The 19,976-nt window shown below is 67.6% G+C and overlaps 2 protein-coding genes across 4 annotated transcripts; both read right to left on the reverse strand.

Moving 5' to 3' along the window:
* Nucleotides 1-6,164: 6,164 nt before the first annotated feature.
* Nucleotides 6,165-17,029, reverse strand: PTCH2 (patched 2). Of its 3 annotated transcripts, XM_090050387.1 has the most exons (24): nt 16,867-17,029; nt 16,579-16,753; nt 14,327-14,516; nt 14,083-14,152; nt 13,918-14,009; nt 13,496-13,691; nt 12,849-12,970; nt 12,588-12,735; nt 12,381-12,512; nt 12,152-12,307; nt 11,810-11,902; nt 11,601-11,726; nt 11,106-11,224; nt 10,743-11,022; nt 10,348-10,660; nt 10,124-10,266; nt 9,864-10,044; nt 9,379-9,662; nt 9,064-9,201; nt 8,827-8,969; nt 8,115-8,214; nt 7,637-7,861; nt 7,260-7,535; nt 6,165-7,037 (listed from the first exon to the last, which is right to left on the reverse strand). In XM_090050387.1, the coding sequence occupies exons 1-23, from the start codon at nt 16,912-16,914 to the stop codon at nt 7,260-7,262; spliced, it is 3,750 nt and encodes a 1,249-aa protein (XP_089906513.1). In that variant the 5' UTR covers nt 16,915-17,029; the 3' UTR covers nt 6,165-7,037. The 3 variants fall into 3 exon arrangements, with proteins under 3 accessions (XP_089906513.1, XP_089906512.1, XP_089906511.1); XM_090050386.1 differs by lacking the exons at nt 16,579-16,753; nt 16,867-17,029 and having other exon boundaries at nt 12,381-12,503; nt 14,327-14,931; XM_090050385.1 differs by lacking the exons at nt 16,579-16,753; nt 16,867-17,029 and having other exon boundaries at nt 14,327-14,931.
* Nucleotides 17,030-17,144: 115 nt separating this feature from the next.
* Nucleotides 17,145-19,906, reverse strand: LOC149863359 (uncharacterized; the record flags this gene model as incomplete). The annotated part of the gene is made up of 2 exons (XM_090048434.1): nt 19,900-19,906; nt 17,145-17,908 (listed from the first exon to the last, which is right to left on the reverse strand). Coding segments are annotated over exons 1-2 (771 nt in total), but the record flags the coding sequence as incomplete, so codon positions are not given.
* Nucleotides 19,907-19,976: the final 70 nt, after the last annotated feature.

Here is a 19,976-nt window from a genome sequence, read left to right on the forward strand (position 1 = left end):
CCGGTGTGGGACCTGTGCTTGCAGGGGTGGGGGTGGGCCGGCTGCCGGGGGTGGTTGGGGTGTGGGGGGAGCAGGGGCTGCTGTGCACGGCTGGTGCCTGGGTGTGCAACGGCGCCATGGGGGGCCTGGCACACCCAGCCACGTGGAGTGAGGCTGGGACAGGGGGATGTGGGGCTTGGACTTCCCCAGGCCGCAGGCTGTGGGCAGCCGGGGATCCCCTGGGCTGGGCTGTGGCCTGGAGGGGAGGCACACTAGGCTGGGAATCTCCCGGGATCAACGTATTTAACGACTTCTTTGCCTCCATTTTCCTGAGCAGGGACCGGATCAGCCCCCACCAGCCCCCTCAGCCCCAGGGGGGCGCACCCAGGCCCAGGGTCAGGGCGGATCGAGTCAGGGAGCGTCTGGCGGGACGGGACGTGCTTAAGTCAGCGGGTCCGGGCGATCTCCACCCCCGAGTGCTGCGGGAATCGGCTGCGGTCATTGCGGGACCCCCGGCACGGCCGTACGAGCACTCGGGGGGCTCTGGTGTGGGGCCGGAGGACTGGACGAGGCCAGCGTGGTTCCCGTCTTCAAAAAGGGAGGAAGGAGGACCCGGGGACTACAGGCCAGTCAGTCTTACCTCGATCCTGGGGAAGCTCTTTGAGAGCGTTATCCTGGCGCGTGTCCCCGAGGGGCCGGGGGGGAGGTCATGCTTAGGGGCAACCAGCACGGGTTCATTAGCGGCAGGTCCTGTCAGACCAACCTGGCGGCCTCTATGACCAGGTCACCAAACCCTCAGACGCAGGGGGAGCAGTGGACATCGTCTTCCTGGACTTGCGGAAGGCTTTTGACACTGTCTCTCACCCCGTTCTCATCAAGAAACTGGGGGCTGTGGTGTCGACCCCCACAGTCAGATGTGTCACCAACGGGCGGGAGGGCCGCACCCAGAGAGCGGTGGTGACGGGTCACGTTCGACCCGGAGGGACGTGGGCAGTGGGGCCCCCCAGGGCTCGGTCCTCGGGCCCGCACTGTTCAACATCTTCATCAGCGACTTGGACGAGGGGGTAAAAAGCACCTGCTCAAATTTGCTGATGACACTAAGATGTGGGGGGATGTGGGCACACTGGCAGGATGCAACAGGCTGCAATCGGATGTAGACAGGTTACAGGGGTGGGCGGATGAGAACAGGATGGGATTCAACACCGACAAGTGCAAGGTGCTGCACCTGCGGAGGAACAACCGGCACCATCCCTACAGGCTGGGGAGCTCCCTTCTCATCAGCGCGGAGACAGAAAGGGATCTGGGGGTCATCACTGACTCCAAGATGAACATGGGCCGGCAGTGTGGGGACGCGGTCAGGAAGGCCAACCGCACCTTGTCCTGCATCCGCAGATGCATCTCGAGCAGGGCCAGGGAGGTGATCCTCCCCCTCTATGCGGCACTGGTCAGGCCGCAGCTGGAGGACTGCGTCCAGTTCTGGGCGCCGCACTTCAGGAGGGATGTGGACAGCCTGGAGAGGGTCCAGAGGAGGCCACTCGCATGATCGGGGGCAGCAGGGCAGGCCCTACGAGGAGAGGCTGCGGGACCTGAACCTGTTCAGCCGCTGCAAGAGAAGGCTGGGGGGGATCTTGTGGCCTGTTATAAACTAGTAGGGGGGGACCAGCAGGCATTGGGGGAGTCCCTGTTCCCCCGAGCACTGCCAGGAATACCGGTCACAAGCTGGCAGAGGGGAGATTCAGACTAGACATCAGGAGGCGACTTCTCTTGGAAGCTGGTTCCCAACCCTAGCCGCCCTGACCGTGAAGTGGTGCAGGCCCCTACCCTGGGGGTGTTTAAGAGGAGGCTGGACGAACACCTTGCTGGGGTCGTTTGACCCCAGTACTCTTTCCTGCCATGGCAGGGGGTCGGACTAGATGATCTGCTCAGGTCCCTTCCGACCCTAGAAACCACAAAACTAGGATCAGGGCCCAGATGCCAATTCCTTGCCTTGTTCCTGCCGCTGTGAGCCCTGGTTTTGCCCCACGCAGCTGGAGCACCCGCTGCGGGGGTGGGCGTGGGGCAGGGGGTGGGAGCAGGGCCCCTGGGGGCTGTGCTTCATGGGTGCAGGTTCCCTGCCACATGTGCCCAGCTCTGACCCTGCAGCCTTTGGCCCCAGGAGCCCCGGCCAGAGCCTGCTCAGTGCCACGGCCACGTGCCCCCAGCAATGTCCGGCCCCAGGCTGTGCGGGGCACTGGCCGGGACCAGCACAGGCAGTACGATGGAGCCAGGCGGGGGCCTTCCTCACCCGTGGCAGGGAGCGATGGGGCGTTTGCTGCAGGAGAGAGCCAACGAGTGTGTATGCGTATACAGTATGTGTGCATAGACGGGTGTGTAGATGTGTGCGTGCATGCGTAGTCAGTGTGGCATGTGCATGGATAGACAGTGTGCGCGCGTATAGGATGTGTATGTGTGCATGCATAGATGGTATGTATGTGCACACGTGTGTTCATGTGCATGGATGGTGTCTGTGCATGTTTCATAGTTTCATAGTTTCTAGGGTTGGAAGGGCCCTGAGCAGATCATCGAGTCCGACCCCCTGCCATGGCAGGAAGAGTACTGGGGTCAAATGACCCCGGCAAGGTGTTCATCCAGCCTCCTCTTAAAGCCCCCCAGGGTAGGAGCCAGCACCACTTCTCTTGGAAGTTGGTCCCAGACCCTAGCCGCCCTCCTGACCGTGAAGTCGCGCCTCCTGATGTTGAGTCTGAATCTCCCCTCTGCCAGCTTGTGACCGGTATTCCTGGTCACTCCTGGCGGTGCTCGGGGGAACAGGGACTCCCCCCAGTGCCTGCTGGTCCCCCTGACTAGTTTGTAACAGGCCACTAGGTCCCCCCTCAGCCTTCTCTTGCGGAGGCTGAACAGGTTCAGGTCCTGTATGTGCATACGTGTGTGCTTAGACTGCATATGCATGTGTACATGTGTGTGTACACAGATAGTATATATATGTGTATGCATGTGCTTGTGCATGTGAGGTGTGCATAAGTGCGTACAGAGACAGTATGTGAGTGTGTTCATATATGCATGTGCACATATGATATGCATGTGCACATGTATGGTTTGTGCATACATGTATGTACCATTAGGGAAACAGTTCCCACAACCACAGACCCACACCCCTCCAGAGATGGGATTCGTGTGTGCGCACGCGCGCGTGCAATGCATGCCCGGAAGCTTGAGGCCGTGCCCCTGGCCCTGCTGCGCGCTGATGTCTGGAGCGGCTGGAAGCCCGCGTGCCCGCGTGCCCGGGGGACCACAACCTCCGTGGCCAGGAGAAGCCTGAGAGCAGAGGACATGGGGGTGGGCAGGGGGCCCCTTCTGCACGGGACAGAAGTCCCTGGCTGGCACCGGGCTCCTGCGCGGCGCTGTCTGCCTGGGCCTGTGTTCAGGGTGTCCCCAGAGCCCCTCTGACCACGGCCCTTCCACGGAGGCAGCGGCCACGGGGCTGGAAGCCCCCCCGAGCAGCTCAGGCGTGGCTATGGGGCTCGTGGGAGGAGCCTGGGACGAAAGCCACGCTCCCGCCCGTCCCCCCCACAGCAGGAGGAGGGCTGCTGGCACGAGCCAGCATCATCCAGCCAGACGGGCCTGGCCCAGCACCCACGACTGGCGTGTCGCAAGCGAGGGTCATGCTCTGCTTCGGTGTGGGGACAACCGGGGGGGCGCACCTTGGATGGCAAAGGTTCACAGGCTTCTTCCCTGCTGCAGGTGCAAGAAGACAGCAAAGCAGGATGCGCTTGGGGGAAGACGAGAGGAGGGAGATACAGGCCGATATCCAAGTGGGGACGGGGTGGGTCCGGGGGGTGCGCTGGGCTGTAGCGCCCCTTTCTAGTGCTTCTAAACTCTTCATTTCACAGGTGTGGCCAACCCAAAATCATTTCCTCTGGTCCCACCGCTCCAGCTCTCCGTGCTTCTGTCTGTTTGCTGCTCCTAGTCACGTTGCACCCATTTCACAGCCCTGCAGGCCGTTGCGGGGTTTGGTATGGTTTTTGTACTTGCAGCTGAAACCATCCCCTCGGGTGTGGAAATGTTCACTGAGGGGAACGTCAGCTCTGGCGTGGAAATTGCCGTCAGTGGAGCTTGGAGGCGCAGGCCAAGGCTTGATTTTGGTTTATGAATCGGAAAAAGAGCCGTAAATTTAATGCTGAGCGCGGTGGGATGAATGAGACAGCAGCTCTGGATTCCTTTCCCCAATCGGCTACAGCATCCGTCAGATATCAAAAACCACAGTAAATTCAAGCTTTTTTCAACAGCTTGCTTTTTCTCCTGTCTTGAATGCTTCAGCTCCGGGCTCCTACACTTTAGGGAGACGTCGTGTGTCTTCGCAGCGTACAGCACAACACATCTTGGTCTTCAGTGACGATGCCTCCCACCAGCTGAACACCCTTTTCAAAACCCCACTTTCAGGCAAATTAGCCGAAATTTAAGGCTCATCCATAACGTGCTTTAAACATGGTCATTTTGATCGTGCCTAAATTTGCAGTTATCAAATTTAGGAGCAAATAATTCAAGTGCATTCATGCATGTGTAGACGTGTTAAAGCGCACTAACACTATGTGCGGGCTGACTTGTCACTCCACACACGCAGCATTAACACCTGCACGTGCAGACACCTGCCTAGACCCGCTTCCTATTCATTAAGCTAAAGTGTAGTAAATTTAGGCTCGCTGAAACGCATGTGTAGACACGCGCAGTGTTCCCAAAAAGCCAATACAGACCACCACCAAGGCCGCGGACCAGGAGTGAGCGAGGGACAAAAGAGAAAGAGCGCGGCGCCCTTGGCAATGATCTTCATGGAGTCAAGGGAGACGGGGGCTGGTACCGGAGGACTGGAAAAGGGCCCGGGGGAGACGCCGGGGAGGGGGGCGGCTCCGTCGCTGGAGGGGCTCGAGCGAGCTCGGGCGGGCGCTGGGCTGGACGGGCTCTCCCGAGCCCCTGCTCCAGATCAGCCCAGACGAACGTCAGTCCAACCTGCGCGGACTCGCGGCACCGTGGGTCGCATCCAGTCCACCCCCGCCTGCGGCAGGACCAGCCCCACCCAGCCCAGCCCAGGCCGGGGTTGGGGCCGTGCCCATGCTCCTGCCGGCACCTGGCTGGAGGGTCTCGCCCCTGCGCTCGGCGCTGCGCTGCTCCCCACCGCCTCCCAGGCCCAGGGGCTGGCGCCTCCTCACCAGGTCTCTGGCCCCTCCTGGTGCCCCCCGACGTATGAGACCCCCATGGGCAGGCCCTGGCTGCAGCCAGAGGGGAGGTCAGCAGAGGGCAGCACCTGCCCGTGGATGGGGGCAAGGGGCAGGGTCTCGGGCTCAGGCAATTTGATGGGGGTTTTTGGGGGGGGGGGTCTTTCCTTTGGGGCAGAGCTGCAATGGCAGGGGGCCGGGCCGGGAGTGAGGGGCACCCGCAGCTCTAGGTCTAGGGGTGTTGGGGGACAACAACTGGGACCTCGGGTCAGTTTGGGGAGGTGGGAGTGAGCGGGGAGGAATGGGGGGCAGGGGCAGTCTCGGGCTCCAGGAGTCGGGGCCCTGCTGCCCCGGGAGGAGCACCCTCTGCCCCCTGCAAGGGTCCCTCTCCCCCCCAGGTCCCCCCCATGGTACCCCCAGGCCGTGCGCTGGCACAGCCAGGCCAGGCACGTGCCCCCTGCAGCACAGCCCCCCAGTGCCCCGGGGGCAGTGGGGGCAGCTCCAGCCTGACCTTTGACCCCCCCTGCTCCCCCCCCGCCTGTGGGGTCCCCCCCATGCCAGGGCTGTTGCCCCCCGCCAGATCCTTGGAGTTGTTGGCCCGCAGCACTCTGCGTCCCCCCAGATCACACGTGCATGCACACACCCATGTACACAAATGCACGTACATGTGCACATGCACACACATATATGCTCACACACGTGCTCTCATACACACACGTTCAGATACTCTCACACACACGTATGCACTTGCATGCTCTTACACGCTCACATGCTCTTACACACATGTATGCTTTCTTACACACACACACTCATACACACGTTCTCACACACATACACCTACAAGCTCTTACACACACGCGCTCTCACACGCACACACTCATATGCTCTCTCACACACAAACGCGCTCACAGTCTCTCCCTCACACACACACACACACACATGTGCGCACACGTGTCAGGCGGCGGCGCGGGGCGTACATAGAATATCGCTTTATTCCCGTGCGCGGGGCCGGCCCAGGCTGGGGCTCGGCACGACACGACCTACAAAAATAGACTCTGCTCTGTGATATAAATAATTTACCTGCCCCCCCGCCCCCCCCATGGCAGGACCAGGGGCCACTGGCAGCAGGGCCAGGGGGGCCCCATGACCGCTCGTACCCTGGGCATGGCTGGGGCTGGGCCGTGGCGGGGGGCCGCAGGGACCTGCTGGTGCCCCCCCGCCCCGAGCTTGCGGGTGCCTTCGACCCTCCAGCGGGGTGGCGCCAGCAGGCACCTGGGGGGGGGCAGGAATTAAAGTGCTGGTGATGGAGGTGAAGCGGGCGCTGTTTGCCCTCCAGCTCCAGGGTCGGGGTCCGTGCTGGGAGGGGGCTGCAGCAGGACCGAGCGCTGCCATTTCCCCCCAGGAGGGGAGCAGGGAGCAGGGGGGCAGGAACCCCCCCGGGCACCCCAACCCAAGCAGCGCCCCCTTGCATAGGAACCGGTGCCTGCAGGGCTGGTGTCTGCCCCCACACCCTGGGGTCTCCAGGGCAGGGGCAGCGCAGGGAGAATAATAATAATAGTATTAAGGGAATAGCAGCATGTCGTGGGGGTGCTGGCACCCCCCACCCCACTGGGCACCCCCGGCCCTGCCCATGGCTCCTGGCACCCACGGTCCCCGGCCCAGCCAGTAGGATGCCAGAGCACGGCCTGGCACACGTGGCACATCATGGCTTGCCAGGCCGCGCCATGGCAACATGGCACATCATGACACGGCAGGTCACGTCCTGGCACAGGAAACGTGGCACATCATAGTGTGCTGTACCACGTCACGCCATGGCACATCTTCAGGGGCCTCCTGGTCCCGTGGGGCAGCCTGCAATGACACGGGGGCAGCAGGTCAGAGCAGGCCCCGCCCGCAGCTGCACTCTTCCCCTTACTCCCATCAGGCGTGGGCAGGCACATGCATGTTCCCGCATGTGCCCATGGCATCAGGCCCTGCAAACACGCCACAGGGCACCTCTGCTGGGCTCCCCCCCAAGAGCCCAGAGCTGCTGCCCCTGGTGCCCCGCACTGTGGGCATGACACGTGGCCCCACCTAGCGGGACGTGGCAGTGGCGTGGCACCCATGGCGGGTGTGCTGAGCGCCAGGCGGGTCCTCGTGGCTGTCGGACTCACTGTCCTCGAAGGCAGCGTGGGCATAGCCGCGGGCAGCACCAGGCAGGCTGGGGTGCAGTGCCAACGTCACCGAGGCCGTGGCTGTCACCGTGGCGTAGGTGGGTGGTGGGGCTGTGGGGCGGGCACGGGGCGGGCGGTCTCCGGCCGTGGGCTCCTGTCCCAGGGGCTCTGGCCCCACCTCGAAGGCTTTCACCACCTGCAGGACAGAGGGGGCATGAGGCAGCCGGCTCTGCTGCTCTGCCCGCCCCAGGGAACCCAGGCGTCCAGTCCCCCTGCCCCGGGCACGGCCAGACTCACGGTGATGCAGGGAAAGCGGGGGTCCTTGCCGGCCTGGAGCAGGATGCAGGCCTGGGCGCTGCCAGGGGAGTCCTCGTTGCCAGGCCCTGCGGCCGGGGGGGCCTCGGGGGCCGCGTCAGGGCTGTGCCAGGCTGACGGGCGCCCCACATAGAAGCCGTGGTGGGCAATGGGCGGCGGGAGGGGCTCCGGCGACGGCAGGCGGCTGCTGTTATCCACTGGAGGGACCTGGAGACAGAGCCGGGGGGAGGGGGGCGGGTCAGATGGGGCCGGGCACTGCGACACCCCTCCGAGGTGCCTCCAGGCCAGCCGAGCCCGGCGTTCACTCTGAAGCCTACTGACAGCCGCAGGGACAGAGTCCCGCTCCTGCTGCTTGACGTCTCCCACTGCCGTGGCCAGCACAGCAGCCGTGACCCCAGGAGTCCGGCGCCCCCCTCCAACAGGGCCGGGCCGGGCCGGGCCGGGGGGGTGCGACTCGTACCTCGGCAGGGGGCCCAATGACCGAGAGCAGGACGGGCAGCAGCACCAGCCCGTTGAGGAGTCCCAGCACGGTGAGGACAGACAGCACGGAGAAGAAGTACCTGCCGGGGGTGGTGCAGGTGAGTGGGGGCCACGCCTGCCCCCCCACCCCTCCAGCATCCCAGAGTGCTTTGCAACAGGGGATGAGGCCAAGCCTCAAGATGTAAAGCAGGAGGAGAACCCAGGTGTCCAGGCTGTCCCCCCAGAGCCAGCTGCACCTGCCCCAAAGCAGTCTGGGAAGGTGGGGCCAGTCCAGACCCCACCTGCCTTCACCTGCAGGCTTCTGGGAAGGTGGGGGACCAACTTGGAAACCCTGCCCCAAAAGCTTCTGGGAAGGTCAGCGGGGGTGAGGTTGCGCTCCCAACTCCAAAGACCTCTGGGAAGGCAGGGGCGAGCCTGGAGTCCTCCCTCTCCCCCTCACCTTTGCCCCAAAGTACTCTGGGAAGGTGGGGGCCAGCCTGGAGCCCCCCTGCCCTGCTGCAAAGGCCTTGCTCCAAAGACCTCTGGGAAGGTGGAGGGCCAGTTTGGAAATCTTGCCCCAAAGGCTTCTGGGAAGGCAGGAGCCAGCCTGGACCCCCCCGTCCTCTGCCCCAAAGGTCTGTGGGAAGGCAAGGGGCAGTGTGGACCCCTCCATTGCCCCAAAGGCCTGTGGGAAGACAGGGCATGGCGCTCACCTCATGATGAAGTCGAACTCAGAGCTGGCGAGCATGAGGACGCCGAGCAGGGTGGAGATGCCACCGTCCAGCACGGGTGCGAAGACGTGCTCTAGCGCCAGCGCCGAGCGCCGGTCCCGACTACCCACAGCCGTCAGGAAGCCCTGGGATAGGGCACAGCGTCAGTCCGGTCCAGCCGGCACCTGGGGTCTGGCACGGGTACTGGGGGGGAGGGGGCGCTGGCCTGGGGACACTCACCAGTGCAACGTGGACGGTGAACTCAACGCCGATGCCCACAGAGGCGATAAGGATGACGACGGGCACGGCGCTCAGCTTGATGCCCATCAGCCCCATCAGCCCAAAGAGCTCCACTGTCATCATGGCCAGCACCAGCACCTGCCACCGTGTGCCGGGTCAGGGGGGGTACTTGCCCCGACGCCCACACCTGCCATGGCCCCCCCCACCTCCCTGCACCCTAGGGCTGCCCCCACTGGATGTCCCTAGGGGACATATAGACCCTCCCCAGCACCCAGCAGACATACAGCTGAGGCCCACTGTATAGCCAAGACTCACAATGATGCCGGCCGTCCAGGGGTTGAGCAACAGCAGGGCACAGACCAGGAAGGTGCAGGCCAGCGCGATGCTGAGCGCCAGCAGCAGCCAGCGCCGCAGGCCCAGGTACTGCTCCCAGAAGAGGAAGGGGTCGCCGCTGGGGTAGCTGCGCACGCCGTGGCGCCGCGCCGCTTCCTCGCACACAGCCCGCACGCCCTCGATGGCCTCCACGAAGTCGGCCGTGTGCCGCAGCCCGCTCAGGTAGAAGGGCACCTGTGCAAACTCCAGGGGCTGCGCCGCCGGGACTGCGGGGGCATGGGGAGGGGGTCAGGCTGAGCCAGACCTGGCCATGGCCAGGTGCAGGCCGCTGGAGCAGGCGTGGCAGGCAAGGCAGAAGGTTGGTGGGCTATGGGTCAGGAGCGAGGGGTACTAGCTGGGCTGGGGGCTGTGGGTGGGGAGTGAGGGGCCCCAGCAGGAAGGAGAATGGGGCGGCATGGGGCACTCACTGCGCAGATTCTCGCCAGTAGCGTCGTACTTGTCGTGCACCCACTCGGGCGGCGGCGGGTAGAAGTTGGCCTGTGAGGCTGCCAGCCCCAGCGGGTCATTGCTGGCCCAAACCGTCAGGCTGATGTAGAAGGTGTCGGGTGGCACCAGCCCATCCGCGTCCACCAGGCGCCGTGTTGTCAGCTGCGGGCACCAGCCCCGTCACCATCCGTCCCTGGCCCCGCCCTCAGCCCCGCCCCTATGGCTCCGCCCTCAGCCCCACCTGGTCGTAGTCAAGGGGTTGTTGCGGGTTGCCCGTCTGGATGAGCAGCTTATATGCCAGCGCACCGTCCTCTGAGCCGTTGCGGTAGCTGTCGCGGGTGATGCGCCCAGACGCCCACTCCCGGTCGAAGGCAACCTGGAGCCCTAGGGAGGGGGATATAGTGGGGCACGGACACAGGTGACTGGGGCCCCCCTGCCGTGCACCACCCCTGTGGCCCTGCTCACCCCGCAGCCAGTCCTGGAAGTAGTGCAGCCACATGCGCGGCAGCTGGCGGTCAGGCCCTCGCACCACATGGCGCAGGGTGCCCAGGGCACGGTGCAGGCCCAGCAGCGCGGCCTGGGCGCCGGGGTAGTGGAAGCCACCAGTGGTGACCACGAAGGCATGGTAGGAGGAGAAGTAGTGGGCTTGCGCTGCCAGGAAGGCGTGGGCGGCCGTGCCTCGCGGCACCACGTCTGTCAGTGCCAGCCCGTCCCGCACCTGCGTCGCGCCGTACAGGCTCAGCCCCAGCAGCCCGACGAACAGCAGTGCCACCACGCCCTGCAAGGGGGGTTGTCAGGCCATGGATGTCCCCAGACCCAGGAGCCTTGCAAGCGGGGCACCGGGGGCCCCCTGCCCGTACCTTGCTGCGCGCCCGCAGCAGCAGTGGCGCATACTTGCGGCGGGCGAAGTGGGCCAGGTCCCAGCGGCAGGCTGGCAGAGGCAGGCAGGTGGGCGCCCCCGAGGCCTCGTCCAGCTGGGCCAGCAGGTCGCGGGTGGAGCTGGCGGGCGTGGGCGGCAGGACTGTGACCACGCGCTGCCCTGCGGTGTCGCACCGGGCCAGGGCTTGCACTGGGCCCCCCGGGCCCGGTGCCCCCCCCGGCTCCTGCGGCGGCAGCTGGAGGACGCGCGAGGCGCAGGGGCTGCGGGAGGGAGGCCAGGGTGAGCGCGGCCCCCGGGTGCCCCGGCCCCCGCCCCGTCCTGGCCTGGCCCCCCCCGCGGGCACCTGGCGAAGCAGCAGAGCACGTCGAGCCGGCGGCGCCGGCGGCGGTGCAGGTCGAGGCTGAGCACGGCCGGGAAGACGAGCAGCACCATGGCGAAGTTGGACGCCACGACCACGGCTGCCTGCGGGGGGGCTGCGTGTGAGGCCGATGGTACCGAGGGGCACGTGCCCCCAGCTCAGAGAGGAAGGCAATGCCCGCCCCCCACCGGCCCCCGGCCCCCACAGAAAGCCTAGGGGCACAGGGAAGGAGAGGGGTGCGGGGGCCTGACTTTACTGGGAGAAAGCATGGGCTCCGGGGTCAGGGAGAAGGCACAGGGCAGGACTGGGGTTGGGGGTCAGAGGTCAGGGACGGTACTTGGAGGGAGAAGGTGTGCGGGGGGGGGGCCAGGAGTCAGGTGTTGCATTTGCAGGGAGAAGGCTCCCCGGGCAGCGGGCAGGGGTCAGGCCGGCAGGGAGACAGCGCGCAGGCTGGGGATGGGGTGGGGGTCGGGGGCGTACCTGCAGGGAGAAGGCGCGCAGGGCGGGGATGGGCACCAGGGCGGCCATGAGGAAGGCGATCATGTTGCTGAGGGACGTCAGGGCCACGCTGGTGCCCGTGCGCCGCAGGCACTCGCCTGTCCGCTCCTGGGGGCACAGCGGGGGGGTCACAGTGGGGTGGGGGGGTCCAAGCAGCCCATCCCTTCCCACCCCCGGCACGGGGGCCTCACCTTGAAGGGGACGTGGGGACCGGCTTTGGGGAAGGCGTGCGCCAGCAGGAACATGTCATCCACACCGATGCCCAGCGCCAGGAAGGGCAGCACCTGCCAGGGCCCAGGCTTCAGCACCCAAGATGTGGCCCCCACGGGGGTGCCCAGCACCGGGGGCGGGCGGGCAGGCATGCGCCCCTCCCACCAGTCACCCATCCAAGCGCTGCCCTAAGCCCACCCTGCTTAGCATAGGAGACGGCCCGCCTCCCCATCCTGTTGAGCCGCCACGCCAAGTGCCCGATGCTGTGCCGCGGTGCAAAGGATTGTGGGCAGAGCCCCGCCGGGCCGCCCGTGCCCCCGTACCTGCGTGGTGGCCGCGTTGAAGGCGATGCCGAGCAAGGAGCAGAGCCCAAGGCCGGAGGCCACGGACAGGGCCACGAGCAGGACGCCGGCCAGGCCCACGGCGCCCTGCGACTTGGCGCAGTCCCAGCGCAGCATGGTCACGCAGGCGTAGGCCAGCTGCGGGCAGAGCGGGCAGGGTGAGCCGCGGGCGAGCGGCCAGGGTGGGGGGGCCGGGGCGGGGGGTGCGTACCATAAGGAGGTAGCCGCCGGCCACGCGCACGGCGCTGACGTCGGAGAAGGACTTCATGATGTCACTCAGCGTGGCGCTGGAGAAGGCGTGGACCACCTGCGAGCTGTTCCCCGGGACCGCGGCCTGCGCCACCTGCCGGGCACGGCACCCGTGACCCCCGGCACGGCCCCTGCCCCCCAGGGAGCCCGAGCCCCCCCGGCCCCGCACCTCCACGAAGGCCCGCTGCCAGGCCTCCAGGATGGCGCCCGCCTTCTCCTCGCTCCAGTTGAGGTCGTGGATCTCGTAGTCGTCCTTGAAGTGCTCGTACAGCTGCCGCGGGCTCATCAACAGGAACATGCTCTGCAGGGCCTCGGCGCTGTGGGGGGCACCTGGTCAGGCTGCCCCTAGCCCCCCCCGCCCCCCACTTCCTCTGCCCACGGGGGACACGTGCAGCGCCGCGCGCAGGCCCCAGCCTCGTGTCACGCTCACCTCTGCAGCCGGCCCTGCGGGTCCCTGGTGGCGCCGCCCAGGATCAGCTCCTCGTGCCACCGCATGAACTTGCGGGAGAAGCCGTGGCAGCCGCCGGCCAGCTCGGCTGCCACGTCAGGGCTCTGCGGGGCAGCGGGCGTCAGTGGGGCAGATGCGGATGCGGCCGGACCCGGGGGCGGTGGCAGGGGGCTCCGTTCCCCACACCCACGCCCAGCACCGACGGGTGGAAAGGGGACACGCGCGTGCAGGCCCACGCAAATACACATGTGCTCACACCCTCACAGGTGTGTGAGGTTACACCCGGAAGGACCATGATACAGGTACGTACACCCAGACATTCACGTGCGTGCACGCACCCACACATACACCTCGCACGTGCTCAGACATGCGCACACATACACGCGCACACACACACACAACACTGACACATGCATACACACCTCTCTCACATACAGGCACCCCCCCCCCCACATATGCACACCCCGACACACACAGGCTACATCCACACACACACGTGCATACACCGGCTGTCACAGATGCACGCACCCACACGACCTTGCATATGCACACACCCCTCACACGCAGGTGCATGCGCCCCCACACCCGCCAGCCGACGCTGCCCGAGCCGTGGCCTGGGGCCCGCCCACCTGCTGGGTGCGGCGGTTGGGGGCGCTGGGGGGGCACTGGGCGTCGCTGGGCTGCAGGCAGGGCCGCCCCATGTAGGCCTGCCCCACCTCCGCTTTGTCCAGCAGCTCCCGGAAGCCCTCGAGCGGCGTGAACTGCCCCAGCTCCTCCATCAGCTGCCGGGGGTCCAGGTTGCTCCAGCGGATGTCGGGGCGGCCCCTGCGGGCCCCGGGGCATCAGTGGGAGCCCTGCTGCTTGCCGCCCCCAGCCCCCGCAGGCCCCCACCCCCAGCGAGCCAGGTTCGAGATTCCCCCGGGGCCCTGGGAGCGGCTGACCCCCGGGGGCGGCCGCTGGGCCCCTTCCGCAGGTGCGAAAACCGAGGCTCGAAGTCCTTGCAGTGCCCCGCCCGGAGCGCTGGACCCCCGACGCCACGCCAGGCACTCACGGGAGGTAGGCGGAGCCCCCCTGCAGCTTGGCGCCGTCCCAGAAGCAGTCGAGGGGCGTCAGGATCATGCACGGGAAGAGCTTCTCGATCATCTGTGGGCGGCACCGGGGCGGCGGTGAGCCGCGGGGCAGCGCCACCCCCGCCCCGCCCGGCCCCGAGCCTCACCCGCTCGATCATGCCGTTCTCGATGACGGGCACGCCCGACTTGTAGCACAGCTTGTTCAGGTCCCACGGCCTGGGGGGAGAGCGGGGCGGCGGGGGGTCAGCCCAGGCACCGGGGCGGAGCCATGCCAGGGTGGGGTGCAAGGGGGCGGGGCCATTAGGGGAGGAGCGTCGGCGGTGCCACGGCCAGAGGGCACAGGGCAGGGAGCACGGGCGCGGCCGCCCCCCCCCCCCGTGCCCGACTTACCTGCCGTAGAGCGAGACGCGCACCTTGCTGGCGGCCAGCGCGGCGCGCAGGTGCAGGCGCAGCGCGGCGGGCGTGAGCAGGTTGGCGCCGGCGGGGCGCGCCGTCTGGATCAGCATCTGTGCCGTGTAGGCCGCCGCCTCGCCCAGCTTCTCCCGCGTGTAGCGCAGCTCCTGGCTCGCGCGGCTGCCGGCTGCGGGCACAGCGCCGCCCTCAGTGCCGGCCCCGCCAGACACGTACGCGGCCGCGCGCGCACATGGATGCAGAGGCCTGTACACGTGGGCACGGATGCACCCACGTGTAGACACAGATGCTCGCACACGTGTGCGCACAGAGATGCGTGCACATGCAGATACAGGCTTGCACACACGTGGGCACACGACCGCTTCCGTGTCATCCCAGCAGCCTGCAGAGACCTCCTGCGCCGGCCCCCACCCCGTCTTTTCCCCCGCCCCCATTCAGAGCCACTGGCAGGAGGCTTCGAGCAGCCGCAGCGCCCGGGGCTGAGACGGGGCAAGACCCGGGCACCGGCGGCGGAGCTGGGGGACGCGGGGATGTCACCGGTGCCAGCAGCGTCTCTCCTGGGACCCTGGCTCCCCCATGCGGGATCCCGGCGGCCCCCCCCGGCAGCCCCTGCCAGCCCAGCTCCCGCTGCTCAGGCACCACGAAGCCTTGCCTGCAGTATTGTCCAGCAGCTTTTGCACTGGCGGCACGGGGAGCCAGGAGGCAGTGCTGGAGACGCCGCAGCCCTGTGAGCAGCTGAGCTCACGGGGAGCCCTGTTCGAAGGGCTATGCCCCCCATCCAGTCCCCCAGCCCCTGGGGCACCACGACCCCACACATCAGCCCCCAGGCAGCCGCCTCACTGCCCCCGGCTCCGGGGCAGCCCCACGTCCCAGCTGTCTCCCCACACCCCGGCCCCGTGTGGCTCGGGGGAAAGCCCCTTCCCCCTTCAGGCCAATGTTTGGGGCTGGTGCGCCCCTCGCCCCACTGCCCTGGACACCCCCGTGGGTGGGAGCTAAGGGACTCGACCGAGGACACACAGGGGAGTCGGTGGCACAACAAGGACACAAGTCCAGGAGCTGGTGGCTTTCTAGGGCAGGCGACATGGCTCCCCCCAGCACGGGGGACACAGAGATCTCCCGCTGCCATGGAGCTGGGGCTGCTCGAGTCCCTGCGGGGGACTCGGCGTGGTCTCTCTCTCCCACCCCCCACGGCGGTGCTTTGGGAGGGCCCAGCTGCAAGGGGACCCCCCCCACAGGCCGGTGTAGTAGGGACCCCCCTGAGGGGGGCAGCCCCCCCCCCCGGAGCTCCTGACCTACCCAGCACAGAGCCAGAGGAGACATTGAGGCCATGGAGGCAAAGGGAGGTGGGCGAGGCTGCTCAGCTGGGCAGTGGCAGAGCCGGGAGCGGCTCCCGGGCCGGCGCGCTGACCCCTGGACGGGATGGCCTAGGTTCGGCCGTGGCGCGGGCCTGCTTATGGTGACCGGGGCTGCCACCACTCTGCCACTGCCAGGCTGCACAGCCCTGGGCACGTCCTTGGACCCTGCGCCCCGGAGGGGAAGCTCTGTGGGCCGGTGCCTGAGCCCGACCCCTAGTGCCTGCGTGAGCTCGGTCCCGGGGGCTGTAGGACAGGCAAGCAGGGCGGGAAGGGCGGAGCTGGGCCCCCCCACCGGGCTGGGGGGGTCCAGGAGAGGGGGCCCCGCGAGGGCTTCTCCCCCGGCCCCCCAGGCACCACGGAGCTGGGCATGGGGGGTGTGGCGGGCATGCGTGTGTAGCCACATCTGTGCGGGCGTGCATGCGTGTGGGTGGACGTGTGTCTGCACGCGGACGCCTGCACACGTGTGCGCGCGCCCATGTACGTGTGCATGCGCCCACACACGGGTGAGCACATGTGCCGGGCGCTGCTGGGGAGCCGGGGCGGGTGGCGAGGGAGGGTGCACACGCGCGGCCGCCCGCGCCCAGGCCAGCCGTCCGGCACCCCGCGGGGGTCTCGCGTGGCGGGCAGCCCGGCCGGGGCAGCCGGGGAGCCGGCGGGGCGCCCCGGGGGCAGCTGAGGCGGCTCCCCGGGCCGGCACGGCGCCCAGCTCGCCCGCCGCGGGGAGTCCTGACCGCGGCGCGCCCGCCCCGCCGGCTCCCCGGACGGGGAAGGCGAGGCACGGGCCCCGGCCCCGGCCCCGGGCACGGCGAGGCGAGGGCGCGCACGGCCGGCCGGCCGAGCCCCGCCGCCGCGCCGCGCCGCGCCGCGCCGCCCTACCTTGCACCCAGAGCTGCTCCACGTCGGTCTCGACGGCGGCGACGCGCAGCCCCGTGGCCAGCGCGCCGAAGAGCAGCAGCCCGCCCGCGAGCACCTTGCCGCAGTGCCGCTGCAGCCCGCAGCCCAGCGCGAAGAGCAGCGCCTGCAGCCGCGCCCGCTGCCCCGCCGCCCGGCCCTGCGGAGAGCCCGCGTCAGCGCCGGCCGGCCGGGGCCGCCGCCCCCCGCCCCCCGCCCCCCGCGCCGGAGCCGCAGCCGCAGCCGCAGCCGCAGCCGCAGCCGCAGCCTCACCTGGCGGGGCCGGGGCCGGGGCCGGGGCCGGGGCCGGTGCGCAGCCATGCAGCTCCGCTCCCGGCCGCGCCGCCCGCAGCGTCTGCGCCCGCCCGGGCCCGGCAGCCGGGCAAGGGGCTGGAGGGGCTGGGCCGGGCCGGGGGGGCCGCTGCCATTGGCTCGCCGAGCGGCAAATGAGTCGGCGGCGGCCCGCCACGGGCTGCTAAGCAACCGGACCACCCAGGCAGCCCGCGCCGCGCCGCGCCGCGCCGCCCCGCCCGCCCGCCCGCGACCCCCGGCCGCGCCGGGCTCCAGCCCGCGCCCACACGCAGCCGCCCCGCCCCGCCCCGCCCCGCCCGGGCCGCTCGGCCAGCTCTTCTCCGACTCTTGGCCGCCCGGCGCCGCCCGGCGCACTTCCGAGCCCGGCTGGGCCGGCCCGGTCGCCAGGACGCCGGCGAGCGCAGGGCTCCCGCCTCCGGCCCCAGCGCCGTGCGGGAGATGCCCCGGCCCGCGCCGGCACCCGAGGCTGCCCGGCGGCCCTGAGCGCCTTGCAGGCCGGCGGCGCGGAGCGGGGCCTCGATGGCCTGTCCCGGCTCGGGCCGACCCGCAGCCATCTCGCAGCAGGAGAGCCACCTGGCAGCCTGCGCTGACCCCCCAGGGACGTGCCCGGGGGCCCGCGCTCCCGCCTCCCCTCCGGTGTGCCCACGTCGCCGCCCGCTCCGCCCGGGGGCGCAGATGGCGCCCTGGACCGCGCTGCTCTGGGGAGGACCCGGACGGCTGCAGGACGCAAGGACCCCCGCGGCGGGCTCCCCAGTGCCCGCCGGGCTCTCGCCAGCCACCCGCCGCCCGCCCGAGTCGTGCCCTGCCGTGCCGCCCTCTGCACCCACCCGGCTGCCCCGTGCCGCCGGCTCTCCCGGGGACACCGGGGGAAGGGAGGCGCCCGGCGGTGGCCCCGGCTCCCAGTCCAGCTTGTCGCGGGGGCGTGCTGGGCGGGCTGGAGGAGAACGCAGCTCCGCGCGCAGGCCCGGGCAGGCCGTGCTTGGGCCGGAGCCGACGGCGTGTGCTCAGTCGCTGCACGATGGGGCACAAGCGAGGTAGCAGGCAGCGCTCCCGGAGAGTCCTGCGTCTCCAGCTCACCAATTCAAGAACCACACTTTCCGAATAGCCTCAGTGATTTAGGAGCTGGAGTCTGATTTCCCAGAGCTCCACGGCCTCTCTGTGGGCCTGCAGTGATGCTGAACCACCTGCAGACTGAGGAAAGTCTTCCTAAAACCCCAGCCTAAATCCTCCTGTGCTCTGATTTAATGCTGTTCCTCCCCACCCTGTCCCCAGCAGCTGCAGAGACCCATCTCCCCCACCCTCTTTACAACCATCCTTTGTGCTTTCAAAGACGGCACCCAACTCCCTGCTCCGTCCCATCCTCAAAAGGCGTTTGGGCATCTAACGTGGCCTTTGGACACTGGACTTTTGCTCTTCAATGCCCAGCCGCTTCCGGACGAGCCCTCAGTACCACCGCGCTCACCAAGTCCCCAACTGAGGCCACCCCAGATCAGCAACGGTTAACACCGGTGCCTGCCCAGGGACCTGTTAGGACCTATTATTTGGAGTTGTTCCTCATCATTGCTGCCACACACGGTGAGGACATCAAGAGCGAGTCTCTGCTTTGATAGTTCAGGCTGGGAAATCTTGCTTGGCTTTTATCTCGCCCCAAACACCTGCAGGTTGTAAAAGGCGGGAGGCAAAGAGCCCGCTCATCAGACCCAGCCAGGTCCTAAAGCTCCAAAACAGGGCAGCAGGTCTAACTGACACAATAAAGAGCCTCCCACCCTGGCCTTCAATTAGCGAAACAAAAGGACCAGAGTGGGAGGTGAAGGTATAATTAAAGCACAAGCAGGAGACCCTGAAGCTGGGGGGGCTGGTGGCGGAGAGGGGGGCTGGAGCAGGTATCTGGAGACCGCTCCTCTTTTCTGGCTCTGCTGCACGCTCCCGGCGTGACATGATACAAGTCACGGGTCCCCATCTGTGCAGTGGGTGTGGGACAGCCTGCGTGGTGGGTCTGTAAGCACACCAGGGTCCAAAGGGGTTTCAACCTCATCTCCGTTGTCACCGACACCTGTGATGCAAAACCTGAGCCGTAGCACTCATCTCTTCCCCACAGCTCGTGGCCACCAGCCCCCGGCCTGTGCTGGTCCCCCATTCGAGGATGATCTCTACCACCGCTCGGCGATGGGTCTCGAGGCGTCTGAATAGACCAGTCCTTGAGCCACGGATCTGTCGGCAGAAGGTGCAGGTCTTTCCACAGGGGACAGCAGGCTGCAGGCTGGGATTCCTCTCCTTTCCCTTCCTCCGCTCTCTTTTCTCTCCTTCGAGGCCGCGTCACCGACATGGGCTGCCGCCTGGTTGGGGCTGGGGCTGGGGCTGGGGCTGTGGCTGCGGTGCTATTAGACTTCCCTGTAAGAGGCGGGTGGCTCCTGTGAAGTTATGGAAGTGCAAGGCAGGGCCGAATGACCGTCTTTCCCCCGTTGAGTCTGGTCTGAGACTGGTTGCCTCTGCATGGCCAAAGGTACCCGAACGGACTCCCCCACACGGCTTCTTGGTCCTTCCCCATGTCCCATGCGTAGAGGCTGGAGCCCAGCTTGTGTGCCCACCCCCCAACACCACGCAAGCCTGGCAGACTCAGTGCTTGTTGCTCCTCTCTCGTTTCCAGCACACACATGCAGTTTCAACAGGGAGAGGGCCACAAGTACCTGCAGCGAGTGACCTGCTTCTCTTCCGGTTCCCAGCCTCACGCCGGCCTCCACGCCCCTCGCATGCTGCATCACGGGCAGGATTTCAAGTGAGAGGAAGGGGTGTGGGGGAAGGAAGAAGAGTCAGGAGCTGCTGGGAATGGACCCAGCTGTCCCAGCTCCCCCGCGGCGTGGCCGAGACGTGTCAGCTGCCCCGGTGTCTCGAGCGGCCTTGGTGCAAGCCCCCAGAGACCTGGGGGACGTCAGCACGAGGTCTCTTGAACAGGCACCGTCTGTGCGGTGCCCGCTTATCCCGGCTGGAACGTACCGCGCATTCACCCGGCACGTGGGTGCTGCTCTTCCTCTGCACGTGCCTGGCTGCGGGCGGGGGCGCAGACAGACAGA

The sequence above is a fragment of the Crocodylus siamensis genome, chromosome 5 (genome assembly GCF_052110815.1).
Source record: "Crocodylus siamensis isolate JL-2025a chromosome 5, ASM5211081v1, whole genome shotgun sequence".
NCBI classification, from domain to species: Eukaryota; Metazoa; Chordata; order Crocodylia; family Crocodylidae; genus Crocodylus; species Crocodylus siamensis.

Excerpts from the sequence above, each read along its gene's own strand:
- PTCH2 (XM_090050385.1), bottom strand. The coding sequence starts at position 14,781 with ATGGGGGCGGGGGAAAAGACGGGGTGGGGGCCGGCGCAGGAGGTCTCT. Across the intron at positions 11,903-12,151 it reads TCAACGCGGCCACCACGCAG|GTGCTGCCCTTCCTGGCGCT; the intron begins GTACGGGGGCAC and ends GGGCCCTGGCAG. Across the intron at positions 11,727-11,809 it reads GTCCCCACGTCCCCTTCAAG|GAGCGGACAGGCGAGTGCCT; the intron begins GTGAGGCCCCCG and ends CTGTGCCCCCAG.